Source organism: Aptenodytes patagonicus, chromosome 5, assembly GCF_965638725.1.
Source record: "Aptenodytes patagonicus chromosome 5, bAptPat1.pri.cur, whole genome shotgun sequence".
Lineage (NCBI taxonomy): Eukaryota > Metazoa > Chordata > Aves > Sphenisciformes > Spheniscidae > Aptenodytes > Aptenodytes patagonicus.
This window is the reverse complement of record NC_134953.1, coordinates 15,649,435-15,669,142: the sequence shown is the minus strand read 5'-3', so window position 1 is coordinate 15,669,142 and position 19,708 is coordinate 15,649,435. Positions and strand designations below refer to the sequence as shown.

The following is a 19,708-nucleotide window of genomic DNA, read 5'->3' as shown; positions in this document are numbered from 1 at the left end:
AAAGCAGTTGTTTTCATGCAGGTTATTATTCAAATTCCTGATTGAGGACCATCACATCACCACTTGAATCTTCTTTAGTCCAAATCAGTACTCCAAGTTTATAGTATTTTTTTCTCACAATTGAAGATTGCTACTTTTACTTTCCAAAATCCTTTCCTGTGAAATGTTTTTAACTCTCACTGAATTTTCAACTTGTTTATGGTTTTTGTAGAGTGGTGCCCCACCTGGAAAAATATTGCAGCTGAAGCCTCAACTTGCTGAGACTGCTAAGCTAATTAGTGCCTAGGTCGTTAAGCCTTATATACAGCAGCAATTTTATATATGGATTCAGCAAAATACTTAAGGAATTAAGTTAAAGATAAGCATGCATTTCAGTAATTGTTGGACTCGGCTAAAATATTTTGTATTATTTAAGTATTGTCATAGCTGAAAGTATTTTAACAAGCAAGTATTATTCACAGGAATGTTAAAATCCTATCACAAGCAAAAATCTCACCCATTTCAAGTTTTCCCCCAAAAACAGGCTCTATCTGGTCACTTCCATGTAGAAACTTCAAAGACTAAAACAGAAAAGAATGGAAAGGATTTGGAAGAACTTAAAGGCTTATTTTCTAGGAACATCAGCATCTATAATGGCTTCTAACTAGCATATTTTTAAAATTTTTTAGTTGTCATGGAGACGCATATAATATATATCTCTAAATCAGACTGCAAGATAGGCAGAAGGACCATTGCTGTCAACTGATGAATGTACACTGGCAAATCGTTTTAAGCATTCCTTTCCCATGGTTCGACATAATCCAAGCCAAGATGTGCAAAGATTTCTTCCTCACTTCCAGCTTTGAGAAAGATCCTCTGTGAAAGAATTAAAAAAAAAGGAAGTCAATAAGGATGTTAGAGGGACATTTCAATTGATGTTTTTTGCTGTTTAAAAGGAGTTAATTTTTGACAGTTTTACCCACTGTATCCTCTACAGAATACACTTCATCAGTCTTCATCAGTGTACTGACCTTGAAATGTGAAAGCTAGTTAAAAAATAATTCTAATGCTGCTTGATGCTTTCAGTTCTAATGACTAGTTTACAACTCTTTGTTTTGATTTACTTTTTCAAGACTCTGCGCAGAAGTATTAGGACTAGAACTCAAATAAAACCTACATTTCCCCTCCATGAGGGTCAATAGCTTGACTTTCTTAATAAAATCATCAGTGATTTTTCAATTAATATAGTAATGTTCTCTATAAATGCATTCAAGCTGATTCAATGGTTACACTAATTATGTATAACCAAACATTAAAAGCATCAATGCTTTCCAAATTTCTAACACTTACAGAAGGCTTATCTGAAAAGACAAAATATTCCATCTGGAAAAGCAAGCTGAAAATGAGGGATCAACAACTGCAATTGCGCTCTCTCTCTGTCTTTCCCCCCCTGCCCCCCAATGAATGTTCTACAGTAAAAATGCGGTTTGTTTTTTCATATCTGTGCTTCTGATAAAACAGGATAGTATTCTTGTACAGGAACCCCCCACAAGCCCTACCACCCCTAGGATGACTGATATAGTAGAATACATAGCCTTATGCATTCCTTTCATCACTGAAGTACAATATTAATTAAAAAGCTGCTAAGGTAGATGAATATTAACAGTGAAACCTTACCGTTTAGAGGAGTTTGGAAGCAAGAAAGAACTCATTTCTATTGAAAAAGAATACTTAATATTTCAACAATTCCTGAATCATTTGAAGTTAAGTCTCAATCCGTGTTCAACTCTGAACAATCTCAAACTCCAGCGTCATGAAAACTTCAGGGATAAGGTTTCATAATCTTCTAGATTTACTTTCTACTGTGAAAGAGGAGAATCTGTCTAGAGAACTACCCACTGATAAATTCCACTTAGTTGGGAAAATCTCTGACTACCATAAAGTTCAGGAACATTTGTGCCAGCACTTCCGCTTTCTCAGCTGCCAAGCGCTGCCTCCAGAAGGGCTACGCTGTCCAGCATACCCATGGGAATGGGTCACGAAGAGGAGTCCATAACTAGATCAGAGCAGGCCCACGGTATGGTGGAACAACTTCTGGCACCAGAGATTCACAACTTTTCCTTCTTTTTCCTTTGTGTTCTCTCCTTCTTGCTATCCTTCACTCCCTGATCTGGATGGTGCTTCCCTGTCTCTTACTCCTATTGAGATCACGTAACTCAAGGGATTCAGGAATCAGCAGGCAGGCAGATTACTGGAACAGGTAGATCCTACTTCTGGTTACTGACACTTCACTCTTTCTCCGTTCAACCCCCCTGTTACTTATCAGTCAGCAGAGAAGAAGATCAACATTGGTAGGAAAGACTTGGGGATGCAGCTTGGCCAAGCTCTATGGCACCAGAGCATGTGAAGGCTACATAACGCTGTCTAAGCTGCTGCACCAACAGAAGGAAAGCAGAAAGAACAGTGAGCCAGAAAGAAGAAGCAAAACCGCTGAGCCCAGGGCATCCTCATGCTGCCCCTGAAATATGTTTGTGCATCATCAGTAAAATTCATCTCATCAGTTGGTATCCACTGGCTTATTGTTATTCTCCATCAGTCCCATTCTTTCCAGTGCCTGATCCATAACTCAGTCCTGTCAGGAGCCACAGTTTTGTCAAGGCAAAATGAAGGATTGAACCCCTAAAGTGAAATGTAACATTGTCAGCTGGAGTCAAACTTTGTCAGGGATTCAACCAAATCAGAAACCTGTTTCCATGTCATTGTAGGGGTATTTGAAATTTGAAGTTCTAAGTCCAGCTCTGCAGAAAAAGCCCATTGACACTGTTCAGCTCCAACAGCCATAGTAGTCAAGCTGGCGGCTTTCCTAATAGCTATTTTTCAATGCCAAAAAGTAGAATGAAAGCCACTTTAACCGTGCTAGAAAGGTTATAAAGACTAAATTGAAGGGTAGAGGTTAGATGCTCCTGAGTGAATAGAGCCAGAGGCCGTCAGTGTTCCCCTGAGCTTGGGAGGACAGAAAGGACAGAATATGAGGTTCCGATTCTGCTCTTCCAGAGTTCTCAACCAGCAAAGTTGGTATTTAAGAGCAGTTCTGGCTGATATCCTCTTGAATCCATCCAAATTACTAAGTCATTTATCTTCTTAGCGAATTATTGCTATACAGTGAAGTAATATGGAACACTTCACTATTTTAGTTGGAGACAGTTCATCTTTGATTAGACAAAAACAATCTTAATAGGCAAATAATTAGAGTAAATTGTAACTATGGCAACATGAAGTAAAGTGTTCCGTGTTATTAATAAAAATATGTTACAAAATCAGAAAGTAACTTTTAAAATTGTATCTGTTTTTGTAATGTACAGTGCAGTCTTCACAAATAGGGCATTGCAATGCTCAGAAGCTACTTGCTTATCACATTAACTCTTTGGCATTTATATTCCCCAGATTTGCATTTGCAGAACTGTCATGTATCAATTGCACTTTACACAAACCAAACCCACTGAAATAGTCTTTTGCACTGAGGTCAGTAGACATTGTATTAAGCTCTACTATAAAGGCATTGATTTCAGGCAGTGATACATTCCATATGGATCAGAGATTTGTTACTGGAGCGCACAGTGAAAGTACTTAACAAGTTATATGAAGTTGTTTTCACTTTTCTGTAATGAATTCCATTTATATCAGATAATTTTCATATTCAAACACATCATAACAGAAATTTGATGGAATAATTTGGCCCATTGCTTCAGGGATTTTTTTTTTTTTAAATCAAATCAAGACAAACATGGTATGCCTTTTTGCTTTGACACCTGTAGTGTAAAAACAGTCTCCAGTTTTCTAAGGGATTTTATCCTCCACCATTAAGTTCTCAGTATATGAATATTTAGACTCTGGCACAGTGCCCCAGAAAACTACAGAGTATTGCTGGAATATGAAAAGCTGAAAACAATCACATATCCATAATGAACTGACAGTTCAAAGTTGTGTCTGTCATATCAAGGATTGCTTATAAAGCATAGACAAATAATGTTCCTTTTTCCTAGGAAGTTCAAATGTCAGATTCTGGAATAAAAGGAACCTACAAAAAACACTGACCAGGGGAAAAATTATCCTTTTTCATATAGACACGACTAGAAAAAATGGTAGAAAAGAAGATATTGAACACACTAAAAGAAAAGGAAGGAAGACATTCATAACTGCCCGTTGGATAACAATACTGGGAATGTTTTATTCCTAGAGTATGTCCTGGGAGGACAGGATTTTAGGGATTTGGGGGGGGGTCGTTCCCCCCCCCCCCCCCCCTTTTACTATTACTAAGAACAAGAGCGGGCAATCCATACATGTACACTACTGCAAAAAAAGTAAAAGAAGAAAAAAGATCTTACACTTGTAGACAGATGTTATAGATGCTCTTTATAATAGAAGCTCTTCATATCTCTGGGACCTCAAATTGCATCTCATTTCTTTTGTTCTGTCGCTTTATGTTTTTCTGCAAGCAAAACTCATTTCATTTGCTTGACAGGGAAAATTTCTAATACAAAATATCTGATGCTGAATAGCATTCTCAGTAGCTACAAGCCATGTTTCTAAATGAATCTCTAGCTGATATCTGCCAACTGCTTTAGCAATGTAAGTGTTATTAATGTTAATCATAACCTATGATTTTGCTTCTTTGTCAATCTATGCAGAGCTTATACAGTGATGCAAATTTGATTATTGCATTCACTACTGTTCTTTCTTCCTTTTTTCTTTTCTTTTTGCTCAAGAGAATTAATGAACTGCTTGCCCAGTTGTGAATTTTTTTCGGCTTCTCACTGATATTCAGCAAATCCAAGACATGCCCAATCAACATCAATCAAACTTAGAAAAAACAATGCTCTGGAGCAGCTGGTATCACTCTGCTCTTATCCCATTTAATCAATTCTGTTATTTCAATGGATGTAAATATTACATTTGGGGTTGTAAACATGACCATTAACTACACCTAATGTAGAACAGCTGCCATCCAAATGTTTTCTTATGTGAACTGCTACCTCTTATTTTTCATTTTGGCATTAATGATCAGTAACACTTTTGATGAAAGAGAAGCAGAGAGTGAAGGCACAGAGCTAGCACTGCTTGATGATATCCTAACTAGCACTGCCAAAGTTCAAACAGATGTTATACTACTATTGTCACTTGGTTTCATCTCACATTTTAGTACGACGAAGCCAACAAAACAAAAGCATTACTCAGTAAAGTAGAATTCTAGTTTTAGTTATATAAATCAGCATTGGCCAACAGCACATATTTCTTGTGGGGGGCAAATACTGATTTTACTGATTTTGTATATACGTCATTTAAATAATCAGAAAAAGTTGAATGCATTGGAAAGTACCTCAGACCCCTTTTTCTCTTCCATTTTTGGAGTACCTCCATGTGTCTGTTTAACCTACTTCTTGAGTAGTTCAACGTAAGTAGGTTGACCCTACGCATCAAGATAGGAAACCTTAAAATATGGTTAGCAATTTGTCTGGTAAAGACGTAGAAGAAAAGATCCCAAAAAATCAGAGATTGCTAGAAATTACTGCGCACAAATTCTTGATTTTCATAACACAAAGGATCTTACTATTATATGAAAATTTAGGCCACTGGATATGCACTGTTCATGTCTTAAGCAACCTGTACTTTCAGTGAGCCTAGACAAATCCTTTAGGCTGTTGAAATGAAACTATACTGCTTAGACACTCAGCACACACTTGCCTCTACTGTGGCCATCCATCTTCCTTTCCACTGTTTGGTCAGGAGGGAAAAATACTGCAGTGATAGCAACCTCCTGACACTGCATTGAACAAAACTATACTTTGCTGAGGATGCTCACTCAGGAGACATAGAAGCTGTTGCTCTGCCCACAACTGCTCTGCCAGCTTTGTGTACACAAAGTTCCTGAAACCAAGTCTACTCATGCTCTCCATCAGTATTAACTCAGCCTTCTTGAAAAGCACACGTTTAATCAGATTCCAAGTAGACTGATATCCTATTTTTTATTACCAAATAGCTTGGTAATAACAGTGTGTTGCAAAATACCAGATTGAGTAATCTATTATAATTGAGTAATACTATAAATAACTCTCAGCCTGTCACCGTGGCATTTCATTACTATTTTCCCTATCTCAAGATGAACTTAGGAAGTTAGCTTGAATACACGTACCTCAAAATAAAAGCCAGTAGGACCATGTAGACAGTATCATTGATGAAATGGGATTTAATCATAGAATCATAGAATCATTGAGGTTGGAAAAGACCTCTAAGATCATCGAGTCCAACCATCAACCCAACACCACCAGGCCCACTAAACCATGTCCCTAAGCGCCTCATCTACACGTCTTTTAAATACCTCCAGGGATGGGGACTCCACCACTTCCCTGGGCAGCCTGTTCCAATGTTTCACCACTCTTTCAGTAAAGAAATTTTTCCTTACATCCAATCTAAACCTCCCCTGCCGCAACTTGAGGCCATTTCCTCTCGTCCTATCACTTGTTACTTCGGAGAAAAGACCAACACCCACCTCGCTACAACCTCCTTTCAGGTAGTTGTAGAGAGCGATGAGGTCTCCCCTCAGCCTCCTTCTCTCCAGGCTGAACAGACCCAGTTCCCTCAGCCGCTCCTCATCAGACTTGTGCTCCAGACCCCTCACCAGCCTCGTTGCCCTTCTCTGGACACGCTCCAGCACCTCAACGTCCTTCTTGTAGTGAGGGGCCCAAAACTGAACACAGTATTCGAGGTGCGGCCTCACCAGGGCCGAGTACAGGGGCACAATCACTTCCCTACTCCTACTGGCCACACTATTTCTGATACAGGCCAGGATGCCATTGGCCTTCTTGGCCGCCTGGGCACACTGCCGGCTCATGTTCAGCCAGCTGTCGACCAACACCCCCAGGTCCTTTTCCGCCAGGCAGCTTTCCAGCCACTCTTCCCCAAGCCTGTAGCGCTGCATGGGGTTGTTGTGGCCGAAGTGCAGGACCCGGCACTTGGCCTTGTTGAACCTCATACAGTTGGCCTGGGCCCATCCATCCAGCCTGTCCAGGTCCCTCTGCAGAGCCTTCCTACCCTCGAGCAGATCAACACTCCCACCCAACTTGGTGTCGTCTGCAAACTTACTGAGGGTGCACTCAATCCCCTCATCCAGATCATCAATAAAGATATTAAACAAGACCGGCCCCAGTACTGAGCCCTGGGGAACACCGCTCGTGACCGGCCGCCAACTGGATTGAACTCCATTCACCACAACTCTCTGGGCCCGGCCGTCCAGCCAGTTTTTGACCCAGCGCAGAGTCCACCTGTCTAAGCCGTGAGCCGCCAGCTTCTCGAGGAGAATGCTGTGGGAGACAGTGTCAAAGGCCTTGCTGAAGTCCAGGTAGACCACATCCATAGCCTTTCCCTCATCCACTAGGCGGGTCACCTGGTCATAGAAGGAGATCAGGTTGGTCAAGCAGGACCTGCCTCTCATGAACCCGTGCTGGCTAGGCCGGATCCCCTGGTTGTCCCGCTCATGCCTTGTGAGCGCCCTCAAGATGAGCCGCTCCATAATCTTCCCCGGCACCGAGGTCAGGCTGACAGGCCTGTAGTTCCCCGGATCCCCCTTCCGGCCCTTCTTGTAGATGGGTGTCACATTGGCAAGCCTCCAGTCGTCCGGGACCTCCCCCGTTAACCAGGACTGCTGATAAATGATGGAGAGCGGCTTGGCGAGCACCTCCGCCAGCTCCCTCAGCACTCTCGGGTGGATCCCATCCGGCCCCATAGACTTGTGAGTGTCCAGGTGGCATAGCAGGTCATTGACTGCTTCCTCCTGGATTACGGGGGGTTCATCCTGCTCGCCGTCCCCGTCTTCCAGCTCGGGGGGCCGAGTACCCTGAGGATAACTGGTCTGCCTGTTAAAGACTGAGGCAAAGAAGGCATTGAGTACCTCAGCCTTTTCCTCATCCTCAGTGACAATGTTCCCCCTTGCATCCAATAAAGGATGGAGATTCTCCTTGGCTCTCTTCTTGTCATTAATATATTTGTAAAAACTTTTTTTGTTGTCTTTAACGACAGCGGCCAGATTGCGTTCTAGCTGGGCTTTTGCCTTTCTCATTTCCTCTCTGCACGACCTAACGAGATCCCTGTACTCTTCTTGAGTCGCCTGCCCCTTCTTCCACAAGCGGTAAACTCTCCTTTTTTTCCTGAGTCCCAGCAAGAGCTCCCTGTTCAGCCAGGCCGGTCGTCTTCCCCGCCCATTCTTCTTACGGCGTACAGGGACAGCCTGCTCCTGCGCCTTTAAGACTTCCTTCTTGAAGGTCGTCCAGCCTTCCTGGACCCCTTTGCCCTTCAGGACCGTCTCCCACGGGACTCTCTCAACCAGCGTCCTGAACAGGCCAAAGTCCGCCCTCCGGAAGTCCATGGTTGCAGTTTTGCTGCCCCCCCTCCTTACTTCACCAAGAAGCGAGAATTCTATCATTTCATGGTCGCTAAGCCCAAGACGGCCTCCGACCACCACATCTCCCACCAGTCCTTCTCTGTTAGTAAACAGCAGGTCGAGCGAGGCACCTCCCCTGGTAGGCTCACTCACCAGCTGTGTCAGGAAGTTGTCTTCCACACACTCCAGGAACCTCCTAGACTGCTTCCTCTCTGCCGTGTTGTATTTCCAGCAGACATCCGGGAAGTTGAAGTCCCCCATGAGAACAAGGGCTAGCGATTGAGAGACTTCTGCCAGCCGCTTATAGAACGCTTCATCCGCCCCTTCATCCTGGTTGGGTGGTCTATAACAGACTCCCAGCAGGATATCTGCCTTGTTGGCCTTCCCCCTCATCCTTACCCATAGACACTCAACCGTACCATCATCACAATCGTTGAGCTCTATACAATCAAAACACTCCCTAACATACAGGGCCACCCCACCGCCTCTCCTTCCTCGCCTGTCCCTTCTGAAGAGTCTGTAGCCATCCATTGCAGCACTCCAGTCGTGAGAGTCACCCCACCATGTTTCTGTGAGGGCGACTAAGTCATATCTCTCCCGCTGCACAATGGCTTCCAGCTCCTCCTGCTTGCCGCCCATGCTGCGTGCATTGGTGTATATGCACTTGAGCTGGGCTATCGATTTCGCCCCCGGCATCGGCACGCCACCCCTCGGCTCATCTCTAGCGAGCCTGGTTTTATCCCCTTCCCCCTTCGAACCTAGTTTAAAGCCCTCTCAATGAGCCCTGCCAATTCATGAGCCATGATCCTTTTTCCCTTGTGAGACAGCTGGACTCCGTCTGTCACCAGCAGGCCCGGTGCCATGTAAACCTCCCCATGATCAAAAAAGCCAAAATTCCTCCGACGGCACCAGCCCCTGAGCCACGCGTTGATCAGGTGTGTTTTCCTGCTCCTTTCGGTATCCTTCCCTGCCACTGCAGGGATAGAGGAAAACACTACCTGTGCTCCCAATCCTTGAACCAGTCGCCCCAGTGCCCTGAAGTCCCTTTTGATCGCTGCAGGACTTCTCTCCACAACCTCATCACTGCCAGCCTGTATAACCAGCAGCGGGTAGTAATCAGAAGGCCGTACCAAACCAGGGAGCTTCCTAGTGATGTCTCTGACCCGGGCCCCAGGGAGGCAGCAGACTTCCCTGTGGGACGGGTCCGGTCGGCATATCGGGCCCTCTGTTCCCCTCAGAAGGGAATCGCCTATGACAATTACCCTCCTTTTTTTCTTAGCAGCGGCAGTCGTAATGCGTGGGGCTGACTGCCTCACCCTAGGCGACCCCCCGGATGGACCTTCGTCTACATCCTCGCTTGCCTCGCCCTCAAGTTCCAGGGCCCCATATCTGTTGTGTAAAGGCAACCGGGAAGGTGAGGGAGGCCGGGCAGGGGTTCGCCTGGCACGCCGAGCAGGGACCCGTTTCCATCCCCCCCCGTCGCTTAGGTCCCCTCTTTCTACCTGGTGGCAAGAAGGCAGGGGATCCTCTGCTTCTCGTGGAGCCTCCTTCTGCTGCCTCTGCCTCAGGGATGGTAGGGTGTGGCTCCACCAATCTATCTCCCTCTCACACTCCCGGATACTCCTCAACCTTTCCACCTCCTCCTTCAGCTCTGCCACCAGGCCGAGCAGATCATCCACCTGGTCACACCGCACACAGGTGTTGTCTCTGCTGCCCTCCGGCACAGCTGACAGGCTCAGGCACTCCCTGCAGCCAGAGACCTGGACAGCTGTATGCTTGCGTGTGAGCTCCGTCTGGGTCGCCACATTCCTTCTGGCGACGGCTTTCGGCCGAGTGGAAACCATAGCCGGTCCTCTTCTCGGAAGCCGACGATTACCAGTTGAGTTGACCTCTAGAGCCGGGAGTGGGGCTGCGCCTTGCCCGCTCGCCTTCCCTGCACGCCCTGCCTGCGCGAACTGCCGCGCAAACTGCCGCGCCACGCCCTTCTGACGCGCCACGTCCTGTTTGCCCGCCCTGTTCGCCGCGCTCCGGGTCGCTGAACCAGCAGAATCTGCTGGAGAGCAAAGTACTCCAGGTTTGTATGTATAACATGTACATGTGCAACCCACTGTTCTGAAGATGAGACACATAGTGTCAATTTGATTCATTTCTTTAAATCCTTATCATGCTTAGTATTAGCTGAGAAACTGGAATTAACTATGAAGTTTCCTAGATGATTAGTGGCCCAACTCTAATTTATACATTATTTGAGCATTTATTCTTGAATAAGTCATAGCAAAATCATGCCCTTTCAAAGACAAAAGAATTTCCTTCCATATCCCATTTTTCCTACTCTTTTCATAGAGCTGACTTTTATTTGCTCTACAGCTGTAACTCAGAAAGAATGCAGTCATACTCCAGTGGATTTCATTATCCTTTGGAAAACTATGACATTGTGTAGAAGGCACCCTCCCTCCTTTTGCAAAAGACCCTGAAGGGCCATAATCATTAAGGTCTGTCTGGACTGCTACTGACATACTGTTTCATCAAATAAATTGGGGGGGGGGGGGGGGTAGAGTGGGGTGGAGTGGATGACACAGAATATTGCCAATAGTATCTTGTTAACAAATAACAAAACCGATACAACTTTGCTTCTAGACAAGTATCTGGGAATGTCATTAACTTATACATTTATTCTAACCTTTTCTTTGTATTCTGGTGATGTTGCATACTTTAAAATGGCAAACTCTTACATAGGGTAGTTAGGGATTTTCTCATTTAATTTTGGTCTTCTCTCACTAATTTTTATATGGTGTTTCACATGTGACATGTATTCACATCAGTTTAATTACCTTAATATTTGCTTTCCTTTTTTAAATTATTAAAATGGAAATATGATGGAAATATGATCATATTTAACTTTGTAGTATTTCCAGTATACTGATTGATAAATACCAAGCAGCCTAAACCCCCATCACTTTACAAGTCTGGAATTATTACAGTGGCAGTAAGCACGACAGTGATAAATGAACAACAGAAAAGAAGAGGACAGACTGTCATTTGCAAACTTGGAACTTAACTGTTCATTGTGCTTGGACAGAGTCCATTCTAAAAATAAGTTTTGTGGGTAAAGTCAATTGTAGATGAATGATGGTAACAACAGGACTTGCTTAATCAACCATAGTAAAAGATACCATAATGCACCTTAAATTTATCTTACATATGTATTTGTCACTTTAGTGACATCTTCACATGTCATCGCTTATGCCAAGTCAATTAAAGATTTTTAATTAAAAATACTTGGGACTAATGCAGATGATGGTACTTACGTTGCTTGCAATAGCTTCCAAGATGTGAAAGCACTTCTCTAGATATGAAAGGCCACTGCATTCAGTGAAGCAGTGCACCATAACACCAAAGACCTACGATTTACAGAATATACTAAGATGGTTTATTAGCTTAAAGGTGCAAAACTATTCAAACTGCTCACACTCCCTTTTACTCTGATTCCATTTGCTCAAATAACATTTATACTCTGTAAAAAAATATAAATAGCTGGTAATAAAGTGAATAAAATGAGCTTACAGAAAGAATTGTGAAGGCAGAAACAGAAGCAATCCATCAAGTAGCAAATACTTTCCACATGATTAGCAGTGGGAATGTTCACGTATGTTTACCTAACCTGAGCATTACCCTATCTGTTCTCTGCCACTGGGCCGTTTTTGCTAGAACAAGTGTTGATGCACCAACACTGGACACAGGTCACACCAGTACTGCAGAAACTTTCAGGAAGATGCTACTTTTAATAAATCACCCTTTTATAATGTATACCTTACAATGTAGGTATAGATTTCATTATTTTATGATTTTCAGATTATATTGACCTAAACTCCTGCATACCATGCCGAAGATATTCAGCTAAAGAGGGAGTCTGATCGTTGCATCAAAAATGTCTGCACAATCACATGTCCACAAAACAATATATTGAAGTCTTTTTGTTGTAGCATTTCCTGCAATTCTGAGATTGACTGCAGCTATCTTTTGTACTCAGTGTTCATATTTTATTGAGTTCAGAGCAAGATTCTGACAATAAATGGGTACAGCATTAAATTATTTATCATCCGTGAAAATGTTAGAAATAACTAATTAGAAATAAAACAAACAAGTTGGAATAGGTGCAAACAACTGTCACTTCTATGGGAGAATTTCTATAAATGCTAAAACAACCATTGGTGAAATTTTTCTAAAAAGGTATCAGTAGTACATAAAATTGTTTCTTGATACATGACTATTAAATGTAATATGTGAAAATAGCCTCAAGCAGCTTCTTCTAACCCATGAAAGACTGAGGAGAAAAGAAAAAAAAGACATTTGAAAGCTTGAACTAGTCACATTTTCATTTATTGGATGATCAGAATGGCAAGAAAAAGTGATTTGGGGCTTGCACTACAAAATTCTTCAAAAACAGAAATGAGATCTGCCTGAAAGGTAAGAAAAAAAGAAGGAACAATGAGGCCAGAAAGCAAACAATATGTTGTTATCTTAGCTGTTAACATTTTGCAAAAAAATTATTACATTAGAAAAGCATGCATCTTTCTGGCTCAATTTTATATGAAGAAGTTCATATGATTCAATAATTCAATTTTGCTGCATGGATTTTGTCAACTGGAAGTTAAAAGTCCTTAGGCACACACCTAATGGTTTATATCAATATAATTTCAGTTGCTTCCTATTTTCGAGAGTTGAATGTTAGTTCCTGTGACTGACAGTACACAAATTCAGTAAGAGGAGAAAAGTAAGTTCTCAGTACAAAATTAAAGACAGTCCAATGTTACAGGCTTTTTCATTTGACTACAGTGAGCTGCATGGATTTCTGGTGAACCTTAGCAAACAAGCCTTATGAAATCATGCAAGTTCACCGCTGCTTTTCACCTGGGAAGCCTACTCTGCCTCACTACCTGAATATCTCCATTAGCTCACAACCAAAAGAAAACTTGAAAACACTGAGGTCACAGAAAAGTCAACCTCTGGCAAGGAAAGCATATTTTTCAAACAAAAAGTCAAGTTCCAAGGCCAACCACTGAATGCACTGAGTGCAGATGTCTAGGAATTCTTGGATGTGACATGTATAAGGACCACTGTCAAGGAAACTGAGTCAGGAAACCCCGAGAGAAGACAAGACAGACAGGGAGAACATATGTTCTGTTTCAGCTACACACTTACATCTTCTCTCAGAAAGGTCACTCGGGAGAGAGGTAATCAGATTATACGGGCTGATTGATGAAAAATTATCCAAATTCACTCCATGGCACAACTAGTTGGACATTCTATTTATTGACAATTAAGTTATTGCAAGTCCCAAAATAAACACTTCGAGTTGATTATATTCTTGATCCCCATTAACTTCAATTAGGTTTATCCTGGAATCATAAATATGGTGATGCTAGTAACGTTTTCTAAAAATAAGTAAAAAATAAAGGAGGAGAGAAGGACAAAAGGGAGGATGTCAGTAACAGACTAGCAAAAGACAAAAAACCAGGATGGAGGAGAGTGTTACTGAATGATTGACTTGACATGACCTCCTAACGGTGCCTCCTGTGCTAACACTTCTTACAATACTGAACATGCTGATGAGCTTCTGCAGTTCAGCACTTTCATACGGAGAATGAGTGCAACACATATAACAAGCCAGGGAGGTGAAACTGAAGAAAATAGTGAAAACAAATTTTCAGTAGAATTTTAGTTCAGACATTTCTGAATTGTTTTTTCAGGTAGATGTTAATTCAGACTAAAATCTCTAATAAAATGACTCAGAACATTTTACTCCAACCAAATTTACAGAACCACACAACAAATTTACTCCAATGCCAGCCAAAAAGCAAGAATGAAAGGGTGCCTAGAATAGAAAGTAATGGAAGAAGAAGGTGGGGGAAAAGCAATAGTCTAGATAAACTTCTTTGGGTCTTAATAAAGCCCTGCAGCAGATTGAATAAAAAACATTGACCTGTTTTTGTTTTATCTTAATGGATTTCTGAGAGAGTGGGTTTCTGAGAGGAAGGTACCTGCAAAGTGACTCAGCAAAAATAGCAGCTGCAAGGGAGGGCGAGGAAGGACGTTGCAAACTTCAAGTGTTTCAATCACTTCCTGTTCAAAACTTGTTTACTCGCAAAGAGATATTTTCATCTTCCCCAGCATCAAAAGCAATCACTTTCTGGAGTGATTTCCTGCAGACAGAGCTTTTGCATTAACAGGGCCAGCTAATAGCTCTGAAAGGTATAAGCCACAAAGTTTGAAGAAACCTATGAGAAAATGCATGATAACTCTCCATAGCAGTAGAAAGGAACAGGTTTCAAAGAAAAGCAGCATTTTGCTGAGGTTATTACCATGCGTTTGTGTCTATATTTGAATTTACTAACCTAAAGACAAGCAACATCGCTTGATTAGTATGATTTATAATAATACAAGAGATGTGAGTGAAAGCTAGCCTCTCTCAAGCATATTTCTTTAAAATCCTCCCTGAGTACATAGCTCCATGCTGTTTTTTACCCTTACCATGTAGAATTTGAGTCATTGAGCATCACCCTAACCAAGACAGCGGGCTGTGATTTTATTTTATATGCTACATGTCGAAAAGGAGTACACGTGGTAGTATACAGAGATTTTTACTAAAATAACTAACAGGAGCCCAGTGCTGCCATCAACACTTAAAAATTATTCACTTCAGTAGCAGAATTTGGCAATATCAATGTTTACCCACAGGGACTATGATTCTATTTTCTTTCAACAGCTGGATGTGCACCTCCTCAATCCATGTATTTATGGCCATCGATAAACAGGTACAGCCCCTGCACCAGGATTTCCATCTGTCATTCAGGTCTGCCATGTTCTGCCATGCAGCCTACCTTCAGCACTGCAGCCAGTTCCACTCCCTCTTTACTGACTTGTAATGACCAAGATGAAGGCATACTTCGCAAACACTGATCAGGAAGCCAGCTATTTTCTCTTCCCTCTTTATGCTACAAGAATGAATGTTGTACATCTTTAGTGGAAAACATAAATCTGCTCAGAGCTTCAGTGTAGCAAGTAGCTTTGCAATTTCACACCAGTTACAGACCCAGAATTGTGTAAAGCAACTGTAAAGAAAGTCTTACGGAAGATCCATAAATTCCTGCAGTACACTGAGCGATACGAGGTTGAGTACCTCCGATCCACAATGAAAGTATGGGAATACAATGTAACATCAATCCATAAAATGGTGGCTACTTCTCTGAAATCATTAGCTGACTCATTAGGGTAGGCAAAGTGCTAACAAGAATCACTGTAACCAGTAACTTTTGCAGCGAGCTAAATGATTTTATGGAGAGGGAGGGGAGGGAATAGAGGAAGACACAAAAAAAAAAAAAAAGTCTCAGTAAAGCAATTTCCAGATAAAAATCTATACAATCCTGTCATTATATAAGAGGTTTCAAATAATTTTATTCAATTAGTATCTTCTGTAGTATGAATGCTGTCAGAAAGTAACATGGAAAAATAAAACTTCTCCATGGTCCTGATATTCATACTGCTAGCCAGCCTGAGAGGGACAGCACCTTATTCCATCACTAGTCAGTGAGACAACATTCTCAGAATAAGACACTGCTTGATGAAAAAGCATGACAGAATCAAGACCTAAGGAACTGCGTAGTAATTACCCATTAGTATATTTTACTCTGAGTAGTATTTATCTTCATTATGGTCAACACACACTTTTTACATTTTGTGGATTGCTATAATATCTGAGCATCTATCTTCAAGTACTTTCCTAAACAATACAACTAACAACTTTCAGGTGTTTTTCCTTCCTCGTTTTTCCCAATCTTTTCTTGTTTTGTTCTTTTGGAGAGGTTTTGTTTTAAGACTCGGTGTTGGTGATATTTGCTTTGCTTGTAATTAGACATTTTTCTAAATATTTATGCTATGTTTATGAATGAGACTATCAACAGTACAAACAATTTCATGATAATTATAGAACATAAATGCTAAAGTACTAATTGTGCTAGAAATGTGAAGTATTTCATCAAGTTCAATAATAATATTCCACAGCACTGTGTAGACACTGTGCATTTTCCCTTTGATGGTATCATAACAGTTTTCAGTAGCAAACAACCTGAAGTGCCTCTGACATTATATTATCTCCAAATGTAATTTTCATGTTTAACTGGTATTTTCTGTAGTAATATTCACATCACCCTGCCTGCTTTAAAATAGAAACTAATCTGTTCCTAATCCAGCTACAAACAAGATGATAAATAAATCAGAGAGAAAAAAAAAGACTCTTTGAAATGACATAACAACAAACCATGACTGAAAAAGCAGTATTATAAGAATTACCCATTGACTCAATACCCTCAGGCAAAATCATGTGTAATGGTATTGATGCAAAATAGTGCAGTGGAATTTATTCTAATAATTCTGGGCGTGAATAATTTTTGAAGGTAATAGAAGCCGAAATCATAAATTCTCATTTCATTTTACCACTGGACATGTCCTGTGCTTTTAATCAGAAATACCACACTTGAATATTTCTCTTACAACTATTCTCTAACTCTAGTTACAGGTTTATTCGTATTACATTTCTGAACAATAAAAAGTAGATTCACTGAGTAAGAGAATAATCAGGTTAATGTTAGGATATTCTAGGCAGTTATCCTATTAACTATTTCATAACATGGAGTGACAAAATGTCTTCAGGCTTTCTACTTGCAAAGTACTTACTCCAAGTAGCTTTGATGAAGGAGAAAGAAAAAGACCAGTGCTGAAAAGCTGACACTTTGAAAAATAAAATATTAAAAAACATTAATATTATCTGTTGACTTAACTGAATGAGCACTTTTTTAATTTGCTAAAATGTAGTTTGTAAACAAGACCACTCTGTACATAAAATGGAACTATTCTCTGTTTAAAATGACAGATGTGTGGTTACTTTGTTGCAAAACACTACATAGTTATGCATCCAATCTCCCATTACAATTTTAATTATTAAAAACATTCCACAATAAATAAAGAGTATAATACATTACTATCCAGACTACAAGAATATGTTTTCAGTTTTGGGCACACAAAGTGAAGAGAAACTTGGAACTTCCTATCTGGCAACCCAGGCAAAAAATTTAACATATTAAATAGCACATTGTTGTAGACAAAAACAGAAAAAAAACTTATGCCCCCTGTAGTTCTCTGACAAGCTGTGTCCTATCACAAAGTCACTAAAAAGATTGACAGAGATTACTTCCTTTTCTACTTTAGCTATACTTCCATTTTGCTTTAAGTCTATGTTATTTGCAGTAGCTTTAGCTTGTCAAATACTGTTAAGTTGGCTTATTGTATTTTTCTTTATAAACCTTCACATGAATGAATGAAACAAGAAAAATGTTGAATCCTGGATTTTATGAAACACGGTTAGGTGAAATTCATATGGGATTATTATAAACAAACCACTTCAAAAGAACATTACTGAGATTGCAAAATCAAAGACCTGCAATTCAAGAAATCCCAGAATGTGGTTGATGGTATTTTAACCTTAATCAGTTTTCCTATGTATATGCATAGAGACTTCTTTTTCTTCAAAGAAATACTGCTTCCTTCAATTCCTGTAGCATACTTAGACTTTCACTAGGCAGGAAATACACTGTACCATAGGGTTAACAAGTATTTGCTGACAGCACTGACAACAATCTTGGGTTGCAGGCCAGTGTGGGATCAATCAGTCTTAGCAAGTTGAGCTTTTACAATCTGTATCTCTTCTAGCTCCCTCTCTTCCCTACTTCCCTATACTAAGTTGTAGCCTTGATCTCTCCCCTCAGATTTCTAATGTAACTTCAGGCTCCACTTATGCCATATCCAGAGTAAAGTGAGATAAACACAGTTTACTCAGTTATTTCATAGAATCATAGAACAGTTTGGGTTGGAAGGGACCTCTGAAGGTCATCTAGTTCAATCCCCCCTGCTGTGGGCAGGGACATCTTCAACTAGATCAGGTTGCTCAGAGCCCCATCCAACCTGACCTTGAATGTTTCCAGGGATGGGGCATCCACCACCTCTCTGGGCAACCTGTGCCAGTGCTTCACCACCCTCAGCATAAAAAATTTCTTCCTTATATCTAGTCTAAATCTACCTTCTTTTAGTTTAAAACCATTAGTCCTTGTCCTGTCGCAACAGGTCCCACTAATAAATTTGTCCCCATCTTTCTTATAAGCCCCCTTTTAAATATTGAAAGGCCACAATAAGGTCTACCCAGAGCCTTCTCTTCTCCAGGCTGAATAACCCCAACTCTCTCAGCCTTTCTTCACAGGAGCGGTGTTCCATCCCCCTGATCATTTTCGTGGCCCTCTTCTGGACCTGCCCCAACAGGTCTGTGTCTTTCTTATGCTGAGGGCTCCAGAGCTGGACACAGTACTCCAGGTGGGGTCTCACCAGAGCAGAGGGGCAGAATCCCCTCCCTTGACCTGCTGGCCACACTTCTTTGGATGCAGCCCAGGATATGGCTGCTGGCCTTCTGGGCTGCAAGTACACATTGTCAGCTCATGTCCAGCTTTTCATCCACCAGTACCCCCAAGTCCTTCTTGGCAGGGCTGCTCTCAATCCCTTCATCCCCCAGCCTGTATTGATACTGGGGGCTGCCCTGACCCAGGTGCAGGACCTTGCCCTTGGCCTTGTTAAACCTCATGAGGTTCATACGGGCCCACTTCCCCAGCTTGTCCAGGTCCCTCTGGATGGCATCCCGTCCCTCTGGCGTGTCCACCGCACCACTCAGCTTGGTGTCATCTGCAAACTTGCTGAGGGTGCACTCGATCCCACTGTCCATGTCATTGATGAAGATATTAAACAGTACTGGTCCCAATACGGACCCCTGCGGGACACTACTCGTCACCAACCTCCATCTGGACATTGAGCCGTTGACCACTACCCTCTGGATGTGACCATCCAACCAATTTCTCATCCACTGAACAGCCTGCCCATCAAATCCATATTTCTCCAACTTAGAGAGAAGGATGTCGTGGGGGACCATGTCAAAGGCCTTACAGAAGTCCAGATAGACGACATCCGTAGCTCTTCCCTTGTCCACTGATGTAGTCGCTCCATCATAGAAGGCCATGAGGTTAGTCAGGCAGGACTTGCCCTTGGTGAAGCCATGCTGGCTGTCTCGAATCACCTTTTTGGGGCAATTGAAAGTTTACCCATTTCTTGTTGCCAGTTTCGAGCATTAGCCTAATGAATTGAATATATTTTTTAGTCCATCAAACTTCCACTCATAACTCTCCCCAGTCATTCTTTTTT

At 41.7% G+C, this 19,708-nt stretch overlaps 1 protein-coding gene across 1 annotated transcript in view; it reads right to left on the bottom strand.

Annotated features, from left to right (window-relative positions):
* Positions 1–513: 513 nt before the first annotated feature.
* Positions 514–19,708, bottom strand: part of DNTT (DNA nucleotidylexotransferase) — a 99,776-nt gene continuing 80,581 nt past the window's right edge. Inside the window, exon 11 of the mRNA XM_076338812.1 lies at positions 514–855. Coding sequence (XP_076194927.1) covers positions 769–855 — 87 coding nt within the window. The 3' untranslated portion in view covers positions 514–768. The remainder of the gene's footprint in view (positions 856–19,708) is intronic.